Source organism: Maniola hyperantus, chromosome 5, assembly GCF_902806685.2.
Source record: "Maniola hyperantus chromosome 5, iAphHyp1.2, whole genome shotgun sequence".
In the NCBI taxonomy this organism is placed as follows: domain Eukaryota; kingdom Metazoa; phylum Arthropoda; class Insecta; order Lepidoptera; family Nymphalidae; genus Maniola; species Maniola hyperantus.
This window is the reverse complement of record NC_048540.1, coordinates 9,780,019-9,799,183: the sequence shown is the minus strand read 5'-3', so window position 1 is coordinate 9,799,183 and position 19,165 is coordinate 9,780,019. Positions and strand designations below refer to the sequence as shown.

Here is a 19,165-nt window from a genome sequence, read left to right as displayed (position 1 = left end):
TTACTACGGAACCCTCAGTGCGCAAGTCTGATTCGCACTTGGCCGGTTTTTTAATGCGATTAATTATTTGATCGCATGCATGTAACACCATCTCGTACCTACATGGTTTATTTTTTATTTTTCATCCATACTATAATATGTATTATACATGCGAAAGTGTGTCTGATTGCTAGCTTTTCACAAATCACAGCCCAACCGTTTGACCGATTTTGATGAAATTTGGTACAGAGTTAGCTGAGATCCCTGGGATGCGCCGGGGATGGACATGGGCTACTTTTTACCCCGAAAATTAAAGAGTTCCCGATTAAAAAAGAATTAAATTCAGGCGGACTTAGTTGCAGGCATTATCTAGCAACAAATATTGTCTGTTGAATTAATTTATAAACATTCACAAAACATGAGATTTATAAAAAAAAATGCTTAAAAGTTGTTAACTTGAACAAAGGCACCGTCGCTTTGTATTGACAGGCCGTGATTAATGAAGCAGCAACTTTTGCTGACAAATCGGCCGCGAGTACACAGTTACTTTTAAAATGAAAATTTTGGCTTTATTAGGTACCTACATAGAATTTTAGAGGCAATAGTGCTAAGTTATCATATAAATATATAATATATCATATTTTGTATATAAGAATCAATTAACTAAAACTATTTAGTTGATTTTTACTAATATTAATATTGTAAAAATGTTTGAGTTATCATGTACAGCTTGAAATCTGTATTGCCTGCGCTGAATTAGAGCAGGAGCAGCAGTTGCAGTTGCATCGTGTATTAGGCACCTACATATAAGTAGATGTGTAGGTACTGTCCCGGGCTTCGGTAAAGCGTTACGAGCCGCGACAAGCGACAGTAGACACTAATGATGTTGACACTAGACCTCAACAAGTTCATAGCACAGAGGCCAGAGCATTCCGCGCCACTAACGTCTCGTTCGAGCGCTCTTAGCGCTATACGATCGCACTCAGTGGCTCTCTCAGTGTCCAAAGTTGGATCTCACAGTAAATTTAACTGCACTATTTGTATTGTATATTCACATTAATTTTATCTATAATACACACATTATGAAATTGGTTTTTCAAAATTCTTGCAAAAATATCATAATTCAAAACTGAACCAATGTTATTAAAATTCATATGGTTGTTTCAGTAAATGACAGTTTGATTCTTGTCCGAGTTCATTCCGAGCCAAATAATTTATTATAATCTGTAGTAGGTATAAGAACTTAAAATCAATTTTGATCGCGCCGTGCAATACGATTCAAGTATTTAATGGACTGTATTAGTCCCGCAAATTGCTAATGCGCGTGGCTGCCATTTTAGTGACGTCAGCACTAGACTGAAGTTTCGAGCTGATGGTATATTTTTACTTAAATATAAGTCAAATGACGTCATTTCGATATTAATGAGACGTGGTTCCAGCGCAATAGCAATTTGCGGGACTTATGACCACGTGAATGCCTATTGCCCAGTGGCGTGCAGGCCATAGAGGCATATAGGCACTGCTTACCCTATCATTTGGGATCTACAAAATCTACAAAATGTAAGCTTTTAAAAAATAAAATAAACATTTTTTATATCTAATTAGTATTACATAATTAGTATAGAATTATTAAAAAAAACTATTACATAAAGTATAAAATAATTATGTTAATATTGGGTAAGTACACTTCTTCAAAAACTCGACATCGGACCAAAAGCTGCGTCTCGAAATGCTTACGGTTTAGTATAATTACACAAGACAACGTCTTTGTGTGTCTCTCATTTCTCCTAGAAATCTGTCAATGTGTGCGTCAAATGACTGGGCCAAAAAGGCAGAGCTTCTGTCCAATCATAAGAGAGAAATTTATATCAGACGTGTTTTGAAAACCGCGCGGGATTTAAATTCGTAAAAACAAATGAATGTTTATCTGTTGCAATCAAAATAAGATTATGATTCTGTACTTTTTCAGTTTAATTAATTTATTGATATTATTTTCCGTAAATTTAAGTACGTTTTAGATTCTAAAAACATAACATTATGACAAAATTTGAAATTTGTTTATTTTGTACAGCCTCTATTGAGGAGCGGACCGCCCCAAAAGCTTTTCAGTTATCTCAAGTATTAACTAGATGGCAGCTGTTGAAACTTAACAGTAGCGTGCAGGTCATAGAGGCATAAATGCACTGCGTACCCCAGTTGTAATAGCTCAATGCATATTTTTCATTATGACCTGCCAGTAAACAGGTTCCTACCTAACTAATGCCTATCCTGGCTTAAAAGTAGTGCACGCCACTGCTATTGCCTATGATCCAGCCATAGACAATTTTTCAGTCGCGGTTTGGTTTGGTTGTTAACAGTCCCGTGGGATTTTCATGCTGTCCTGTGCATTTCGTCAAAATAGGTCAAGGTTGTCCTTTCTACGCTCTGCGCCATACAAACGTATTACGCCTCTTCTCCTATTATTTTTTCAAATAACTTTTGTATGTTCAAAAATATTAATGAATTTGCAAAAAAATTACGTAATAGTTGATTAACGTTGATTTGCGTTGGCACGCTCGACTTGGTGCGACCCTGGCAAGTCATTCTTAAGTATATGGGTCCTAAAAGATAACAGACAGATAAAATAATAAATAAATAAAAGTTTATTCAGCTCACAAAACAATACAAGAAAAAAAAATATAACAAGATGTTATAAAATTACAAAATTAAAACTAGGTAAACTTAAAGCTACTACCCAGAAAGTACTAAAAATAAAAATTATGCCTTGTTTGAGCTGAAAGAGCTACTGCCTCAGCATGATACTGCAGTATTTGACTACTGCTGCGCTGATTTTCAGGCAGAGCCCTGGTGTCACGACCCACTAAAACATACATACATTCGAATTTATAATATTAGGTCTGGATAAGTATGGATTTTGTGTTACAACTCGAATAAATATTTTTTTCTAGGCTCCATCATGTTTCACGTGCGGCGGCGGCCGTCGGACGTGCAGCCGCGGCGACGCAAGAAGAAGTCCGGCGCGGGCACGGGCAGCGCGCGGCCCGGCAACGAGCCCATGCTCGTCGAAGTGGCGCCCGACGGATCTACGCTTGAGAATGGCCGCCGCGTGCGAATTACGGACCTTGTTGAGGTGGGTTGAACTAAAGGCGCTGTCCCACTGCACTGTGGGACAAAACGGTGTGTAGCGTCTCAAAAATCCGTAACTTTTTTATTATTTGAAATAAACCGATGATTTTTTTTACATATAATCTTTAATATATAAGCTTTAATATTTTAACCTTTTCAAGGTAAATATTTTTTACTAAACATAATAAAAAAATATGAAGTAAAATAAATAAGCTTTTTTATGACATTTTGCGAATATAAATACGTATAATATTTAAAAGAAAATTAAATAAGAGTTTTTATGACATTTCGCAAATATATTGTACGAAATTTCAGCCATTTAAAAGATTTAGGCATTAATTTTTTTTCCCTTAAAAATTACAAATACTGAAACTGACAATTTGCTAACAATTTTATCATAATTAGATGCAGGATGGTTATAAAACGTTCTTAGTTACTTCAAAGAGCTCTTTTTAAATTGTTTCAAATTGTTTCTTTGACTGGATATCTTATAAGATTAGAAGTTTATGTATATAAGAGCATGGAAAACGTTTTCATTTGTCATTGACCTAAAGCACTTTCGTGCGTGGTTAGTTTTTTTTGTACTTACTTCTTGATTACTGGGCATCAGCAGCTGACTACAAGTATCAGATATGCAAAAATAAAGCAAAGTGCCTTATTATATTATTATTTTCTTCATGTACCTAGCTACTTATTAAAATTTTGTTAACTGAAGAGCTATGTTTTATCCACATAATAATAACTGAGCAGTTTTGTATATTCGCCAAACTTTTTTGGATCGGCAGGCCTACATAATGCCAAGGCCTGTAGAATTACATAGAGCCTTTATTAAATCTTTGTCAACTCCTCTAATTTCTAAAATGCAATGATAATTCGTAAAAAATCGATGAGGTGTAAATTGATGGTATTTTGTACAGTAGGTATGACCCGAAACTCAAGGAATTTTAGTAAATTAGCCCCTACAAGCGAACTGATAACAGTTTTGCACCCAAAAATCATTTTTTCATTGTAACTATTATAATTAAATCCATAATAATGAACCTGGTCAGCACTAATAACATTATTTATCAACCAACATAAAATTTCATCAAAAAGCAAATATTCAGGAATTTGATTATATTTTTACTTGGATTAAAATGAGAAAGGCTTGAAATAATCCAGTAAAATATATTTAAACTGAAAACTCTAATAAAACTCAAAAAGAAGTAAGATATTGATTTTTTTCAAAATTCATCATTTTTACCACTCGATGCATAAATGTGTTTTATTTGAAAGGGGCAAATTCGGGCAAGATTTTTTTCTTGCCTTATATAATGGGGAAAATATTGAATTCAATGACATAAATATCTCCACATAGGGAAACGTAGGTAACTGTCAAAAGTCAATTTAAAGTTTTAAAAAGAGACATTTTTTAAGTTCTATAAAAATATTTTGTAACTCACTGTACAAGAATTTTAGAATTTTCGTTTTAATTTTTTTTTAAAGCAGGATGAATTACCTCTTCAACCATATACAACACATATACCTTTATTTTAAAACCAGCCCAGAATCGACATCGTAAATCTTGGTTCGCTACATTACGAAAATTACATAAATTCGACTCACCACTTCAAGTTCAAGTTTTGAATGTAAATAATGGATATTTGTATATAATTTTTACATTAACAAGTGCTTATAGTCTTCTATTAATGATATCTTTAAAAAAAACTATTGTAATCATAGTTATACAAAATGCATTTTTGAGACGATATTGTCGGTTTCGTCCCATAGTGCACTGTGGCGCACGGTCACGTAACGCACATTTACTTAGCTTCACTTTGTATATACATCTTCTTCTTCTTCGCTCTGGGCTGGTTTCCGCACTTAAATTTGTATATACATTAGACATATATGTGATAATGTCACCTGCAACCCACGAACACGCTACGCACGAAGACAAGACGTGACGTGTGACGTTATTGATTCACGCGTATTGTAGTTGCTCGGAGATATTATCACATAACTCCGCTATGTACGCGGTACATGGAAGAACGTCGTCTTCGACCGCCAACCTAACAAACTGATCCATGTATATAAAGTGCGCCGCATCCACAACGTACGTAGCAGAGGGACAAAATCTTTAGTCTAATGTAATTTAATCATAATATAACTTGATGTTCTATAACTTTTTACTTGTAATTTCCATACAAAACTTCTTTGGCGAAGTAAATTGTGCCATATGGCGCAGTTGCGACTTTTAGTTAAAAGTCACTAAAACAAACAACAACGATGATATTAAGTCAGTGGCAGTATGAAACCTGAGTTTTGTTTGTGAATGATGGGTCGTAAGAATACCGCAATAATTGCTTACGTAAAATAAAGTCAGATTATTATTAGCGCTCCGGACAGTCAAAAATTGTATTGTATAATGGATCACGTGCTTCTTATATGCCGCTTCGTGGTAAATTATGATAATATCTGATTTACTTAGATACTATAAAATTGAAAGTTACTATTTTTTGCGTAAAAGCGGGCACGACTATTTTTGTATAGAATCGCGTGCGAGTTTTATGTTTCACATACATACTTACGCTTGATAAACAAACCGCGCGCAGGATATGGCGCCCGCGTGAAGGCGTAAATTGTATCGCGAAGTTTATAATTCAAATTATTATCACGCTGTTGTCCCATCGGACACAGTTTTTTACCCATATTATTTTTTAATATATAAATAATTAGAATTTCGGAAAATATTACATTTTATCCTAAGAAATATGTTCCATTGGCATAAAACAAATGATCTACACGTACACGGCATTCATTACCATATTAACACAGTTTCGCGATCCGCACAATGAATTCAAAGTAGGAGTGGCTACACCTCTCGCTCGATGCACGGTAGTCGTCAAGTACCGGATACCAACCTAGCAACAGCGTATAACGATACACAGAGATCGCCCTAAAAGTCATGACATTGACTCGCGTAAAGAATAAATGATTATTATTAACAATACAACATTCCGTTCAGTTGAAAATGAATGCCTAGGATTTTTACAATCATACCTACTCATAGGAACAATATTTTGGCATACATCAAGGGTATCTTGAGAGTTTTGCACAATGCAGGTTTGCAAACTGCATCTTACTTGCAGTTTAATTATTATACATGAGAGTTACCCTTTGCTGCTTTAAAATGTATAGTAAGTAGTAAGTACGTAAGTTAAATATCAGAGTTTGGATTTGAAAGTTTCATTCAAATTCAAAACAAACTTCATCGTATTTCCCTTTTAATCAAGTTGCGCATTCATAGAAGAGTTTCATATTCAAACAAGTTTGATGCAAACTTTAAATGCATTTTGTACAGAGAACGAACATTTGAGCTATTTTTCTTTCGGCAAACATTTTAGCATTATATCTACCGTAACGAAGTGTTAACACGATAAGGCCATTATGTAGTTCTGCTTTGTAGTAGCTAAAAGTAACTAGGTACTTCAAAATGTCGGGATAGTATTTTAACTACAAACAGCAAAAATACTGTAACATTGTATTTTAGTGTTAAAATAACGATAACGATATGTATTGGTATGTGTTTCCACTTTCCACTGAAGCTAGAGACGGAAAAGAGAAGCAGAGTGGAGCTAAGAATTGGGTGTTTCTACGGAAGTGGAGTTGAGAGGTCAAAAGTAGAGCAGGGTGAATATTGCCTTTAAATCACATCAGCTGAACATCAGACTGTCAGTTTCACTTCACAGAATGGACAACACCGGTGTATTAAAATGTTACAATATATAAATGTACCTAGTATTAGTGCTTAGATCACAAGCCTTTTGTCAGTTTTGATTTCACCTCAAAAGCGAGCTTTCATTATCTTTATCTCATTCACTTTAAACTATATAAAGAAATTAAGACACAGTTTATCTTTAATTTATACCTCTAACTAATTATTGATGGCCAGACTCACCAAGAAAGAGCCACCGTATCCCACTCCGCTCTACTAAATGTGCTGCTATTATTTATCCTATTTATTATAAAAACATCAATTATTCTACTTTTAGGAAGTAAATATCTTTAATAATCTGATTAGTTGAGTGCACATATCGTCTTCTCTCCACTCGTAGTTAGTGGAAACCGAACCCTTAACTGTAGTAAGATTGTATTCAACTTGTACTGGTTCTTTCTGTCATAATATATTGATATGTAGGTGGGTTCGGGCAACGGCACCGCGCTGCAGCTGTACGGGCCGTCGATCCAGCCGCGGCACTGCGTGGTGGCGCCAGCCGAAGGCGGCGGCTTCAGCGTCACACCGCTGCATACCGACGCGCATGTCTACGTCAACGGGCGGCGCACGATGCACACGCAACGGTTGCAGGTATAAAAAAAGCACACCAGCCCGCACGCCGTGCTGAACCCTGCGTTTCGCCATCTGCATTAGTGTGAGTGCGACATGCGTACACAGTACACGAGCGCGTCGAACAATACCTGCGCGAGCTTGCACTTGCATCGTAGGTCAGACGCGACTATTTAACTGCCGGGAACTATTACATCGCACACATCTAGTACCACAGCTTACAGTCGGTGGACGGAGACATCTTGATGAAGCAATCCAGCGGGATTCTATGGACATGACGGAGGAAGGAATAAATCTGCGACTGGCAGAAGACGACTATGTAAAGTAACGAACTTTTCTGCCACTTGCTCGGCAATTACTTGCTCGAAAATTGCTTCGTTATTTAAAAAAAAAACGTGAATCAGCTCTTTTCGCTCCGAACGCCAGTAATTCTCAACAGGATAATAATAGAAATTGTTGGACAGTTTCATACTGGTAACGAGGTTATTTAAATGCACACTAACATAAATAACATAAATTAGGTGTGTTTTTAGGTACACATTATAATTATTTATAAAGGCTTGGAATGCTGTCAGAAAAACGTAAGTTCTGAAGAAGGGTCACATTTCAAGAGTTTGTATTTTGACACATGTTTGAAATAGCTACAAACATTGTTATGAGCATGGATGTTGGAATCCCCCTCTACTTGATGAAGCATGTGGGCGGGGTAGGCGAGCCGCGGATATGAGCAAACGCTCATATCAAAGTCTTTTGAGCACATTACTATGGGCCATTTTTGCCCAATTGTCACCGTGATTAGAGCTGCCGTACAAAACTCGAAAAGATGCCGAGTTTTACTGTAATTATAAGTCGTAATGCGAAATAAAAATGTGAGTCCGGGTAAATAAAGGAATTTCTTTCGTCCATAAGATAAAAATCTACTAAAATATTTGTAGATCGAGGCATAATCTCGAAAAATTATGTCGGTTGTCAATTTTAAGAGCGTTCATACACAACTACCGATTTTTTTTAGGAATTATTCATGTGCGAAGTGCTACAGATATTAGGAGTAATAACGAATAAAAAGGTTGAAATATTTGAATATATTTATTTATATATTTAAAAAAATGCAGCAAGTCAGGCATCTCTACCAAAAAAACAAAAAATCCTGTAAAAAAACCTATATGGATTAGACCTCTAGTTTAAAGTTATTTATTAATAATTTAGTGCAAATATTCAAGAAATACCGGGCGGTCACTTAGCTCTGGGGCACATTGTATATTCTGTGGTTGGGGTCCCAAGGTGCTGGAATGGCAACCTAGCACCGGAAGGCGCAGTGTTGGTACTCTCCGAAATTCCTACAAGAGACCTATGTCCAGTTGTGGACGTCTACCGGTTGACAATGATGATGATGATGGTATTAGGTATGTACCTACTAAAAATTACACAGATCAAAGCTTTGCTTTAACTTCCACGTACAAACGTAATGCCGCCCTCATAAAATATTAAAATGTCATGCGCTACCCCACTGCGAGCCGTCGCGTGTTGTTACACCCTGTCCCTACAAACAGGCATGTACACAGGCTCGACAATTTCCGATCTTTTCAAACATAGCATAATTAATAATTCTATCTTTTTGTACAACGATGTCAGATTTTTAAAATTTAAGTTCTATAATTCATATTTTATAGTAAACTAGGTGATGCCCGCTTCGGCCGCGTGGATTTAGGGTTTTTAATATCCAGTGGGAACTTTTCAATTTTCCGGGATAAAAATAGCCTATGTCCGTTCCTGGGATGCAAGCTATCTTTGCACCAAATTTCGTCAACATCTTTTGAACGGATGGGCTGTGAAAAGCTAGCAAACAGACAGACAGACACACTTTCGCATTTATAATATTAGTATGGATATGGATTAGTTGATGCCTGCGACTTCGTCCGCGTGGATTTTGGTTTTTTAAAAGTTCCGTGGGAACTCTTTGATTTTCCGCGATAAAAAGGTATCCCGTATCCTATATCCATCTCCATTATCCGTCTCCAGTTTGCAAGCTACCTCTGATCCTAACGTCAAATTTGGTTCAGCGGCTTAGGCGTGAAAAGGTATCAAGCAAACAGTTACTTTAGCATTTCTTAAATAGTATGAAGTCTAAATGAGGTTAAAAATTGTTATAGCTTCTCTAGCTCTAAAAATAGTAAGACTAGTAAGAGAGTTAGTAAGGAGGGGAGCATAGTTATTTCCCCGTGACACTTAGGATGTAACTAAAAATACATTGGCACAGTTAATATTATAACGTATAAAAAAATATATCGTGTCCCTAAGTCCAAATTAATCAAATAATGTTTTTTGTCCGCTGTAGCATGGCTGCTTGCTCAAATTCGGCCGAGTTTCCACTTTTCGCTTTGTGGATCCCGCCCAAGAGAACATCATCAACAGAAATCTTACGCAATCACAGCACTACGGCTCCGGCTCCATATATGACAGGTGAAGTGATTTTCTAATCAATCTTAGAAATATAATTAATGTTGTGAATAGATATTCAATACCATGTATTAGAGATGTTTAGCTATTTACTTCATAGAACGCTTAGTCTAGTTCAGTAGTAACACAGTACACTCTTAGCATTATTCTTTTATACTTTTTTAATTCTTAACTTCGATCTTCACTGACTCGTCGCTTCCTCGGTCACTTTAAATGTTGTGTTCTATTATGTTTATCATCGATCATCGTTGTTTTCTTTGGTTGCATGTTTCTGTCACTGGCTCACGACATGCGCTTGTGTATTGCCCTTCCCGCGTTAGATCGCCGCCGGGCGAGCAAAGGAACAGCGGCGCCATGTCGCCAACGTCGCTGAGCTCGCAGGCGCCCGACGCGCTGGACGCCAACGCCAACGCCGACTACCCGCGCGCCAGCCCGCTGTCGCACGACTTCACACCCTACAACAACAACACGCTCAAGCTCGACGACGACTCGCTCGCCATGTCGCCGCGCCTCGACGACGAGCGCGACGAGCACGGCGTTCCCGGCGGCCGCGTGCCCGGCGCGCACTACCGAGACAACTACGAGACGACGTTCGATCTCGACGGGAACGTCGAAACCAAAAGCATCTGTAGCGCTAAAAGTGGGGGATCGGGCCACGACAACAGGTATCTTTTACAGCTCTTTTGTATGTTAATTCGTTGTTCGTTTTCAATATTGTGTGACTTCGTTGTATTCTGAGTTGAATTAAATGTTAGCTATAATTTTACCTAAAAGCTTGACGAAATAGGACACCACATGCACACACCAATGATTTTTTACTCTCTCGTAGTTTGCTATATGATATAAGTTACAACCATAATCGAGAAAATCTTCATTAATTGATAGAAGTACGAATGTTTACGTAGTATTATCACATGCATTCACGTCACACTTTTTTTTATTAACAGAAATTGCATTCATATAATGTGCCGTTTAGAACAGCGTGAAATATTAACTGTGTAATAGCTTCAACGATGATTACTATTGCTGAAAAATATTATTAACATTTGGTATAACATATTAATATGCTACTTTTAGTAGAAAATGTGATTTCTCAAAGGAATATAGTTAATAACGTAATTTGCAAAGCTTTTGTGTTCACTAGCACTGAAGAACAGTTGAAGCGACTTGCCAGAGCTAAATTTTACAAGTTTTAGTGCTAGCGGGCATTTCGCTTAACACGAATCAGCAAGAGCCCTGGTACTGCAAGTTTTTTGATATTTTGCGATTTTCATAAAATTAGAACAGTAGCTGATTGATGCCCGCGACTTTGTACGCGTGGATTTAAATTTTAAAAATCCCGTGGGAACTCTTTGATTTCCCGGGATAAAAAATAGCCTACGTCACTCGCCAGGTCTTTAAATATTCCAATGCAAAAAATCACGCCGATCCGTTGCTCTGTTGCGACGTGATTAAAGAACACACCGACAAACCAATAAACAAACCCACTTTCGCATGGGTACTGATAGTCGCGACCTATCATGACCATACAAAATTTACGACACGACTTTGAGCTATTAAGTCATGATTATTTTGTAACCTCTCACTCCTGGTTCTCACTAGAATCTCAGATTTTTAATAAAACACTCATTTTATGTTGGTGTCCCGTGACACGACCTCTCATAACGGTGTTTAGCTAGCTAACTAGGGGAACGGGTCACCCGTTACGGGTGGGCCATAGGGCTGTCTTAATTTAAAACTGTATTATGTCACGAGTCATGACACTCGATAGGTCGCTAGAGTCGCTAAAATGTCGAAAAGTGTTCAATGGGTGGGCTGGGGCCAGTAGTGAGTTGGAGCGCTCGTGTGCAGGAGCGGCATGGGCAGCGTGGCGCGCGGCGGGCAGGAGGCCATCCTGCCGGCCGTGCTGGAGTTCCCCGAGGCGGGACAGGCGCAGTTCCTGGCCGCCGTCGTCTCGCACCTCGACCCGCACGCGCCCGCCTTCAAGCTTGCCCCCGTCTACACGCTCTATCTGTGCGCCAGGTATAATGACCCATCATTACATTTCTCTGTCGCTCGCGCACAAATGTTATTTATAATATTAGTATGGATAGTACCGTCATAGCAAATCACATATGGCTAATTTAACAAACAAAAATAAGCCAAGAACGCGACGATACGCGATACGCGAGTTTGGCGTCAAATTAAATGTCTCATTGTACTATAAAGATTCAGTTAAATAATATACATATTATTATGGAAGTGTCAATGTCATATATTGTTTGTGGCCACAAGCGTTCGTTTGATATTAAAAATTATCTGGCCATGAGTGTTTACTAGCTTTTAAAATTTATTTCCTACTGCAAACTTATAAGGTTCAATTTTTAATACACACATAGTAGCGTATTTAGGCCTCATTAAGTTGTATTAAAATTAGTTTAAATTTTAAAAGCTAACAAAAAGCTTGTGGCACGATAATTTTAAGTATCAAACAACCACTTGAGATCGGTATTCTATAATTCCTATAATCATTGTTTATCTAGATCAAAATTTTATTCCATTGGTATGACGTGTCATAAAGAAACGTTGCCTGAAACAATTTCACGGTATGCTAATTAAATATTTTATTTACAAATAAAGTATTCGTTTGCAGGTATCGTGCTTCCACTCATTATCGTCCGGAGTTAACGCCGACGGAGCGCGCCCACAAGCTCACCGCGTTCCTGCATCACGTCGCTACGCTTATTCACGCAACTGTACAGGTACAGTAACGTGCCAGAAAATAGTGTACAACGATCTTTAGAATGAGACTTCGGCTTTGTAGAGCGTTGTCTTTGTCACTCATACCCATGTGACGTTTTGTCTGTCTTAACGACGGAGACAATGCTCTACAAAATCGCTATCTCTTTCTAAAGGTTGATAATCTTTATTTTCACATATTAATTTACAACAAGAACTTAATACAAACTTATTTCATCATCATCATCATCATGATCAACCCATCACCGGCTCACTACAGAGTACGGGTCTCCTCTCAGAGTGAGAAGTGATTTGGCCATAGTCTACCACGCGGGCCATGTGCGGATTGGTAGACTTCACACACATTTGAGAACATTATCGAGAACTCTCAGGCATGCAGTGAGATATGTTGTGGCCGTATGGTAATAATTAAATGCGGCAACGGTGAAAGATGTTTATTGAGAGCCGGCTTATGATCTACTCCCGCTTATGGACTAACAATACTAATAAAGAAATCTTACATACTATTGTCTTAATCGTATTGCTTAACTACCTAACCTACATAATTTTGCATCACCTCTCTTTCAATCCGATGTGCAGGCAACCTAATTCGATATATTGAGGAGTTGCATTTTTATGTTACTTAAACTGACAATTCGTACATATTACAACTCCCCTGAAAATGTATGCGGTTACCCCTCCCCTTAAAAGAAAAAAATGTTAGACGCTACATCGAATCAGAAGAAAAGATGATGACAATCACAAAAATAAAATCGAATGCTAAATAAAATTAAAATTATGTAAGGAAACATTTTTTTTATCGTTACTTCCTGTGCTCAAGTGCAATTTATCTTATCTCTTACTTCGTATGGGCATACTTTCAACCTTACTTATAACTAGAAAAATCGTAATCTATTAAGTGCAGTCAAGGATTTAACTTCGATCGATTTCACTAATCGACTTAGTTGTCTCAAAAGATTCTTTGACCTATCAAATCGTCGTCATCATAAGTATACAGCTGTCGTATAGCATCGTCGTAAGACGGTAAATATAAGGTTTCTATTCTATAACCCATAATAATACCTATTATTGAGTAAACATCTCAGGTATTTATATTTCCTGGACAGTCAAAATAAACCTCTCCTAGTCTTCATCTACCTTTCAAGTTACTTCTTCACATAATACAAATAAATAAACAAATAAACAAACGCGGCGCGTACTCTCCTAATTAATATTTAACATAACATGCTTGCGAGCATTTTTCATAACACTTATAATCTTCATCAAACTTATTTCTTTCACTAACATTCAACTTTTCATAAAAATTCTAGGTCTTTCACTAACACCAGCGCGGTAGATAATGATCAAGAGTCTAGACAAATATATAGTTGAATGAGGAGGTACTAAATATGCGCTAAATATCGCGTTCGAACAAATAAATAACAATCATCTTCCTACGTCAGTATGTCTCAATCCCAAAATAAATAATTGTATATTTTATACCTAGCACTTCTACAGCCGAAGGGTGATCAAGCCTTTGGTTTGCAGAGTCCTAATTTGTCAAAGCCGGGTATAGTCTTATATCGTCAAAACTTGCACGAAACTAGACGAAAAACGTCTGTAGGGGAAAAAATTCTCCTTATTTCATATTAATTTCCTTGTATTTGCAAATTGCATCTCTAGCAAAACCATTGTCTCGTATAACAATATCAAATGTTCGGGTACGCGTGTGTCGTTGACCACGCGATGGCACCGTTATAATTCTCTGAATTATTATATTTCGATTTTAACACCGAATACTTACGAAAGAAGTAAGTACCTACTTATTCATTTATTAATTATCTATTATTATTTTAAACTATCCTACACACTATATAAAATCTTACAAATAAAGCACGAATGGAACTTATTAGTAGATAGCGGAGCAAGTATTATTTATTATTATAAAACCAATATTCACATAACCTACGTACAAAATTAAATTATCTACCCAAAAAAATTTACAATAGCTACATATTCTACCTATCTGCCCATTACGAGAGATAAATTGCACTTACTTTAACTATTAGCGACGCATTTTATTAATCAATTTCGTGACCGCCGTGTAGTCGCCGTCGTCGTCAGGGATAGTTTGGTCATCAGGTCCGGAGGTTTGGAGTCTTCGCCTCTTCTTTACTGCATCTTAATGGGCCGGGCTAACCCTGGACTCCTCGAACTGGGCCGGGAATACCCTGGACACCTCCTAGTTGTGGCCGGGATAACCCTGGGCGCACGATGATGCTGGGCCGATCAATGAAGCTTGAGATTGTCTTCTGTTCATAAGCGATTCATTTTTGAACTTATTTCTTGATGTTAGTGTTTTTTGATTTTTAATACAGGACGTGGAATTATTTTCTTCTTTTTGTTCTAGTTCTGTTGAGTCTTGAATCTTGATATTCTTTTAAAAATTTTGTAGTCTTCTTCTTGATCGGTGCCCAGCCGGTGCACGCACTTAGATTAGGCATGCACCGACTGGCAAGGGTCGCCATGAGATATGTTGTGGCCGTATGGTAATAATTAAATGCGGCAACGGTGAAAGATGTTTATTGAGAGCCGGCTTATGATCTACTCCCGCTTATGGACTAACAATACTAATAAAGAAATCTTACATACTATTGTCTTAATCGTATTGCTTAACTACCTAACCTACATAATTTTGCATCACCTCTCTTTCAATCCGATGTGCAGGCAACCTAATTCGATATATTGAGGAGTTGCATTTTTATGTTACTTAAACTGACAATTCGTACATATTACAGCAGGTTTCCTCACGATGTTTTCCTTCACCATTAAAACAAGTGATATTTAATTAATTAAAACGCACATAACTCCGAAAAGTTAGAGGTGCGTGCCCGGGATCGAACCCCCGACCTCCGATTAGAAGTCGGACGTCCTAACCACTAGGCTATCATAGCTTTACACAGATAGATGGAATCCTAAAATTAAGTAAATTCACACACACATTCTAATTTATTACTACAGTTTATGTCAACTTATACTTTGTAATTTATCTAATACATACGTATTTTGACTATAAACTACTTATATTATTATATTTTTTCACAGGAGCGATGTACGGATTCAGCTGCACAAGCGTTTTGGATGGCAAATGCAAGTGAACTATTGCATTTTCTAAAGTGTGATCGACACATTTCATCATTTTCCACTCAAGCGCAAGACTTGCTGCCCACTACAGTACAAAATGCTTTCAGGTAACATCTAATTTACTAGTTTGGTGAGTTATCGTGTTTTTAAAGCATAAATTTCAAGATGTTGAATGATTTTGATGCATTTAGACTTTGAATGCTTCGGGCGCTAGAGTAGATGTACTTACTAACTCGAATGTTAATATAACTTGTTCAACAAGTGACGATATTGATAAATGAGTGACGTGTTTCGATACTTGTTTATCAATATCCTAAAATGTTAATACAGAGTATACAGAGTATTAGTTATAAATATACTAAATCATATTCAAATCCTATGGAACGGGTTTCAGCGTAATGGAGACACAGACAGACTATTCAATTTCAATAGCTACATACTTGTATTTTAATTTACTCCTTCATTACATATTATGTCGTAGCATTGTATCGTTTTCCTGGAAATTAAGAAAATCTGTAAAAGGGCACACTTTTCAAGTAAGGATAAGTGAAACTTCATTCGCGGGAAGCGAGAGGATATAACACAACTGATATTTTTCACAGTAACCTCGTATCGTGTTTCCAAGAAGAGTTATCTCGTGCATTGGCCGAGCTGACGAGCCCCGTGGCGGCGGACGCCACGGAGGCCACGGCGCCCACGCTGCAGGCATTGGCGGCGGCAATGGTGCTGCTGCGCCGCTGCCGCGTCAACGCCGCGCTCACCATCCAGCTGTTTTCGCACCTCTTCCACTACATCAACGCCGTGTGCTTCAACAAGGTACTGACGCAGTATCGCCTCGCAACTTCGCGCAGTAAGCCGATGACTATGGGTACGTAGTTCGAGCCAGTACCACGGAGTAAGGATACGATATTCCAGACAGAAGTTTGACGAAGCCGCCTAGACAGAGCAATCGTGTGGTAAGTGCGGGACGAAGGAGCGAACTGGCCTACCTATGTTGAAGGATCGTCGTGGTCATTCAAGATCAAAGGGTTGGACTTCTGTCTCGCTTTATACTGTAGCAGTTGGGAGTATAGCTACGACGACACCTATTAGTATTTACATTTAGCTTAAAGAAAATACCCATGTTTTGAATTGACTATCAATTTGAGTCATCCCTTGTAAGAGTTATAAAAAATGGATGTGACACAGATAGATGGAATCCTAAAAATAAGTAAATGTTTGCAGCTGGTGACGGAGGCAGGCACGGTGAGTGCGCGCTGGGGCGCGGCGCTGTCGGCGCGCCTCGCGCTCGTGGCGGCGTGGGCCGAGCGCCAGGGCCTGGAGCTGGCCGCGGACTGCCACCTCGCTCGCACGCACCAAGCAGGTACGCTAGCGAGAAAGGAAGAGCAATTTATTTTTCTTTTGCATTTTCATGACATTTTTAATATTTTTGCAATAGTAAATTTTTTTTTCGATTCACAATGAGCTTACCTTATGTAAAATTTAATTTAAAAACTTCTTCCCCATTCAATTTTGCTCTAAAATGCAGTCTTACTGAGATATATGAAAAAATAAGAGGATATTTTTTTTGGATTTTGCTATGCCCATGTTTGCATGCATCTCTGGGCGATCAACTTAAAAATAATGTTTGATATCCAGCTCGTCTGATATCGGGAACGTACCGCAGCGCGGAGGACGTGTGCGGCGCGCTGGGCGCGTGCTTCAAGCTGAACTCGGTGCAAGTGCGCGCGCTGCTGGCGCCGCTGCTGCCGCCGGAGCTCGTGGACGCGGCCGTCGCGCACGCGCGCTCGCGGGCCGACGAGCTGTACCGCGCTGACGGACGAGAGGTACGATATTACTGTAACTCCTCAGATCTCTGGCACGTGCCGCAGCGCGACGTCGTGTGCGGCGCGCTGGGCGCGTGCTTGAAGCTGAACTACATCAATCTAATTTTTAAATATTATTGTAATACTGGTTATGCTCCCTACTGCTTCCGCGTGGGTTTCGGTTTTTAAAAATCCCGTGTAAAAGAAATACTTTATTTTATTAAACGGATGGGTCGTGAAAAAGTAGCAGACAGACCGATACACGGATTTGGTTGTACACAGATAACACTAGAAGAAAGCGTGTGGCTGGGCGCGGCGCTGCTGATCCCGGGCGACGGGTTCAGCGCGGAGGTGGTGCGCGGCGTGCCGCCCGGCCTGGCGGAGTTCGTGGCGCCGCTGCAGCGCGGCGGCCTGTGCCGGCTGGCGCACCAGCCGCACGCGCTGGGGTTGTGGACGGTGTACATGCACGGCTACGGCGCGCCCGCGCACGCGCCGCACGACCACCCGCGTGTGCACATCGTGCAGCTGCACAAGAACTCCAACGGGATGGGCCTGAGCATCGTCGCCGCTAAGGTGTGTCCAAGAGAAAGACAGATTGAGAGAGATGTTATATTATGTCAAAACAAGTTGTAGAAGAACACTCCTGAAGTGTGACTATTTAAGGTTTAACAGTTAGTTTCGTAATGTGTAGGGTGCCGGGCAGAGCAAGTTGGGCATCTACATAAAGTCGGTGGTGCCGGGTGGCGCGGCGGCGGCGGACGGGCGCCTGGCGGCCGGCGACCAGCTGCTCTCCGTCGACGGACACTCGCTCGTTGGCATTACGCAGGAGAAGGTATCGTATAGCTCCTGGTGCAGGGCAGAGCAAGTTGGGCATCTACTTTATTTTTATTATGTTATTGTTATTGGGCATAGATGTAATGGCTCGAATAATTAAATCGATATCCGAATTATTTTTAGACTTAAAACAACAAAAAATAGAATAATCAGCGTAATACTTTTGAATGGAGAAGCTGGTAGAAGTATATCCTTAACAATAAGGTAACTTAAAATATGTAAATAAAAATAATCAAATCATAAAGTTACTATGTTTTTCCTAAGTATTTATTTTTTTATTTTTATAAAGTACTCAATTATCAATTAAATAAGTTTTATATTTTTGTAGGCAGCGGAATATTTGGTACGAACGGGTCCTACAGTCACGCTGGAAGTAGCGAAGCAAGGTGCCGTACTCCACGGGTTGGCGACCCTTTTGCATCAGCCGGCCTACAACCAACGACAAGGTACGCTTATATTTTTCCACCTCTCTATTATGTTATTTGTGTTTAAATACTGGTGACTGTATCTTATTTCAATTTTATTAGACGAAGAAATACAGTACGAAGATCCAGCAAGACGCAATTCTGGAACCTTCACAAACCCTCATCCGGCGTTATTGAAACCGGCCTCACCGCTCACAGAGCTCGTCACTACAGGCAAATTTATCTTTCTGAGGATCTTAAAATTCTTTTCATTTGATTTTTGGTTTTTTTTTAATAAAAAAAGTTGTGTTGCAATTTTGTTTTTGTTTCGGTGATTGTTTTGTGTCATTATTTTTATTTTCGGATATTCT

General features: G+C 38.8%; 1 protein-coding gene across 9 annotated transcripts in view; it reads left to right on the top strand.

The window, feature by feature from the left end:
• Positions 1 to 19,165, top strand: part of cno (adherens junction formation factor afadin) — an 82,191-nt gene that overhangs the window by 40,910 nt on the left and 22,116 nt on the right. For 7 of the 9 annotated variants that reach the window (XM_069498506.1, XM_069498507.1, XM_069498510.1 and 4 more), the window contains 14 exons: positions 2,928 to 3,109; positions 7,286 to 7,453; positions 9,768 to 9,892; positions 10,210 to 10,554; positions 11,741 to 11,911; positions 12,522 to 12,630; positions 15,713 to 15,858; positions 16,354 to 16,567; positions 16,976 to 17,114; positions 17,390 to 17,577; positions 17,839 to 18,129; positions 18,248 to 18,388; positions 18,719 to 18,836; positions 18,918 to 19,028. In XM_069498506.1, the coding sequence (XP_069354607.1) occupies positions 2,928 to 3,109; positions 7,286 to 7,453; positions 9,768 to 9,892; positions 10,210 to 10,554; positions 11,741 to 11,911; positions 12,522 to 12,630; positions 15,713 to 15,858; positions 16,354 to 16,567; positions 16,976 to 17,114; positions 17,390 to 17,577; positions 17,839 to 18,129; positions 18,248 to 18,388; positions 18,719 to 18,836; positions 18,918 to 19,028 (2,448 nt within the window). The remainder of the gene's footprint in view (positions 1 to 2,927; positions 3,110 to 7,285; positions 7,454 to 9,767; positions 9,893 to 10,209; positions 10,555 to 11,740; positions 11,912 to 12,521; positions 12,631 to 15,712; positions 15,859 to 16,353; positions 16,568 to 16,975; positions 17,115 to 17,389; positions 17,578 to 17,838; positions 18,130 to 18,247; positions 18,389 to 18,718; positions 18,837 to 18,917; positions 19,029 to 19,165) is intronic. The other 2 variants (XM_069498511.1, XM_034968772.2) reach the window with 2 other exon arrangements.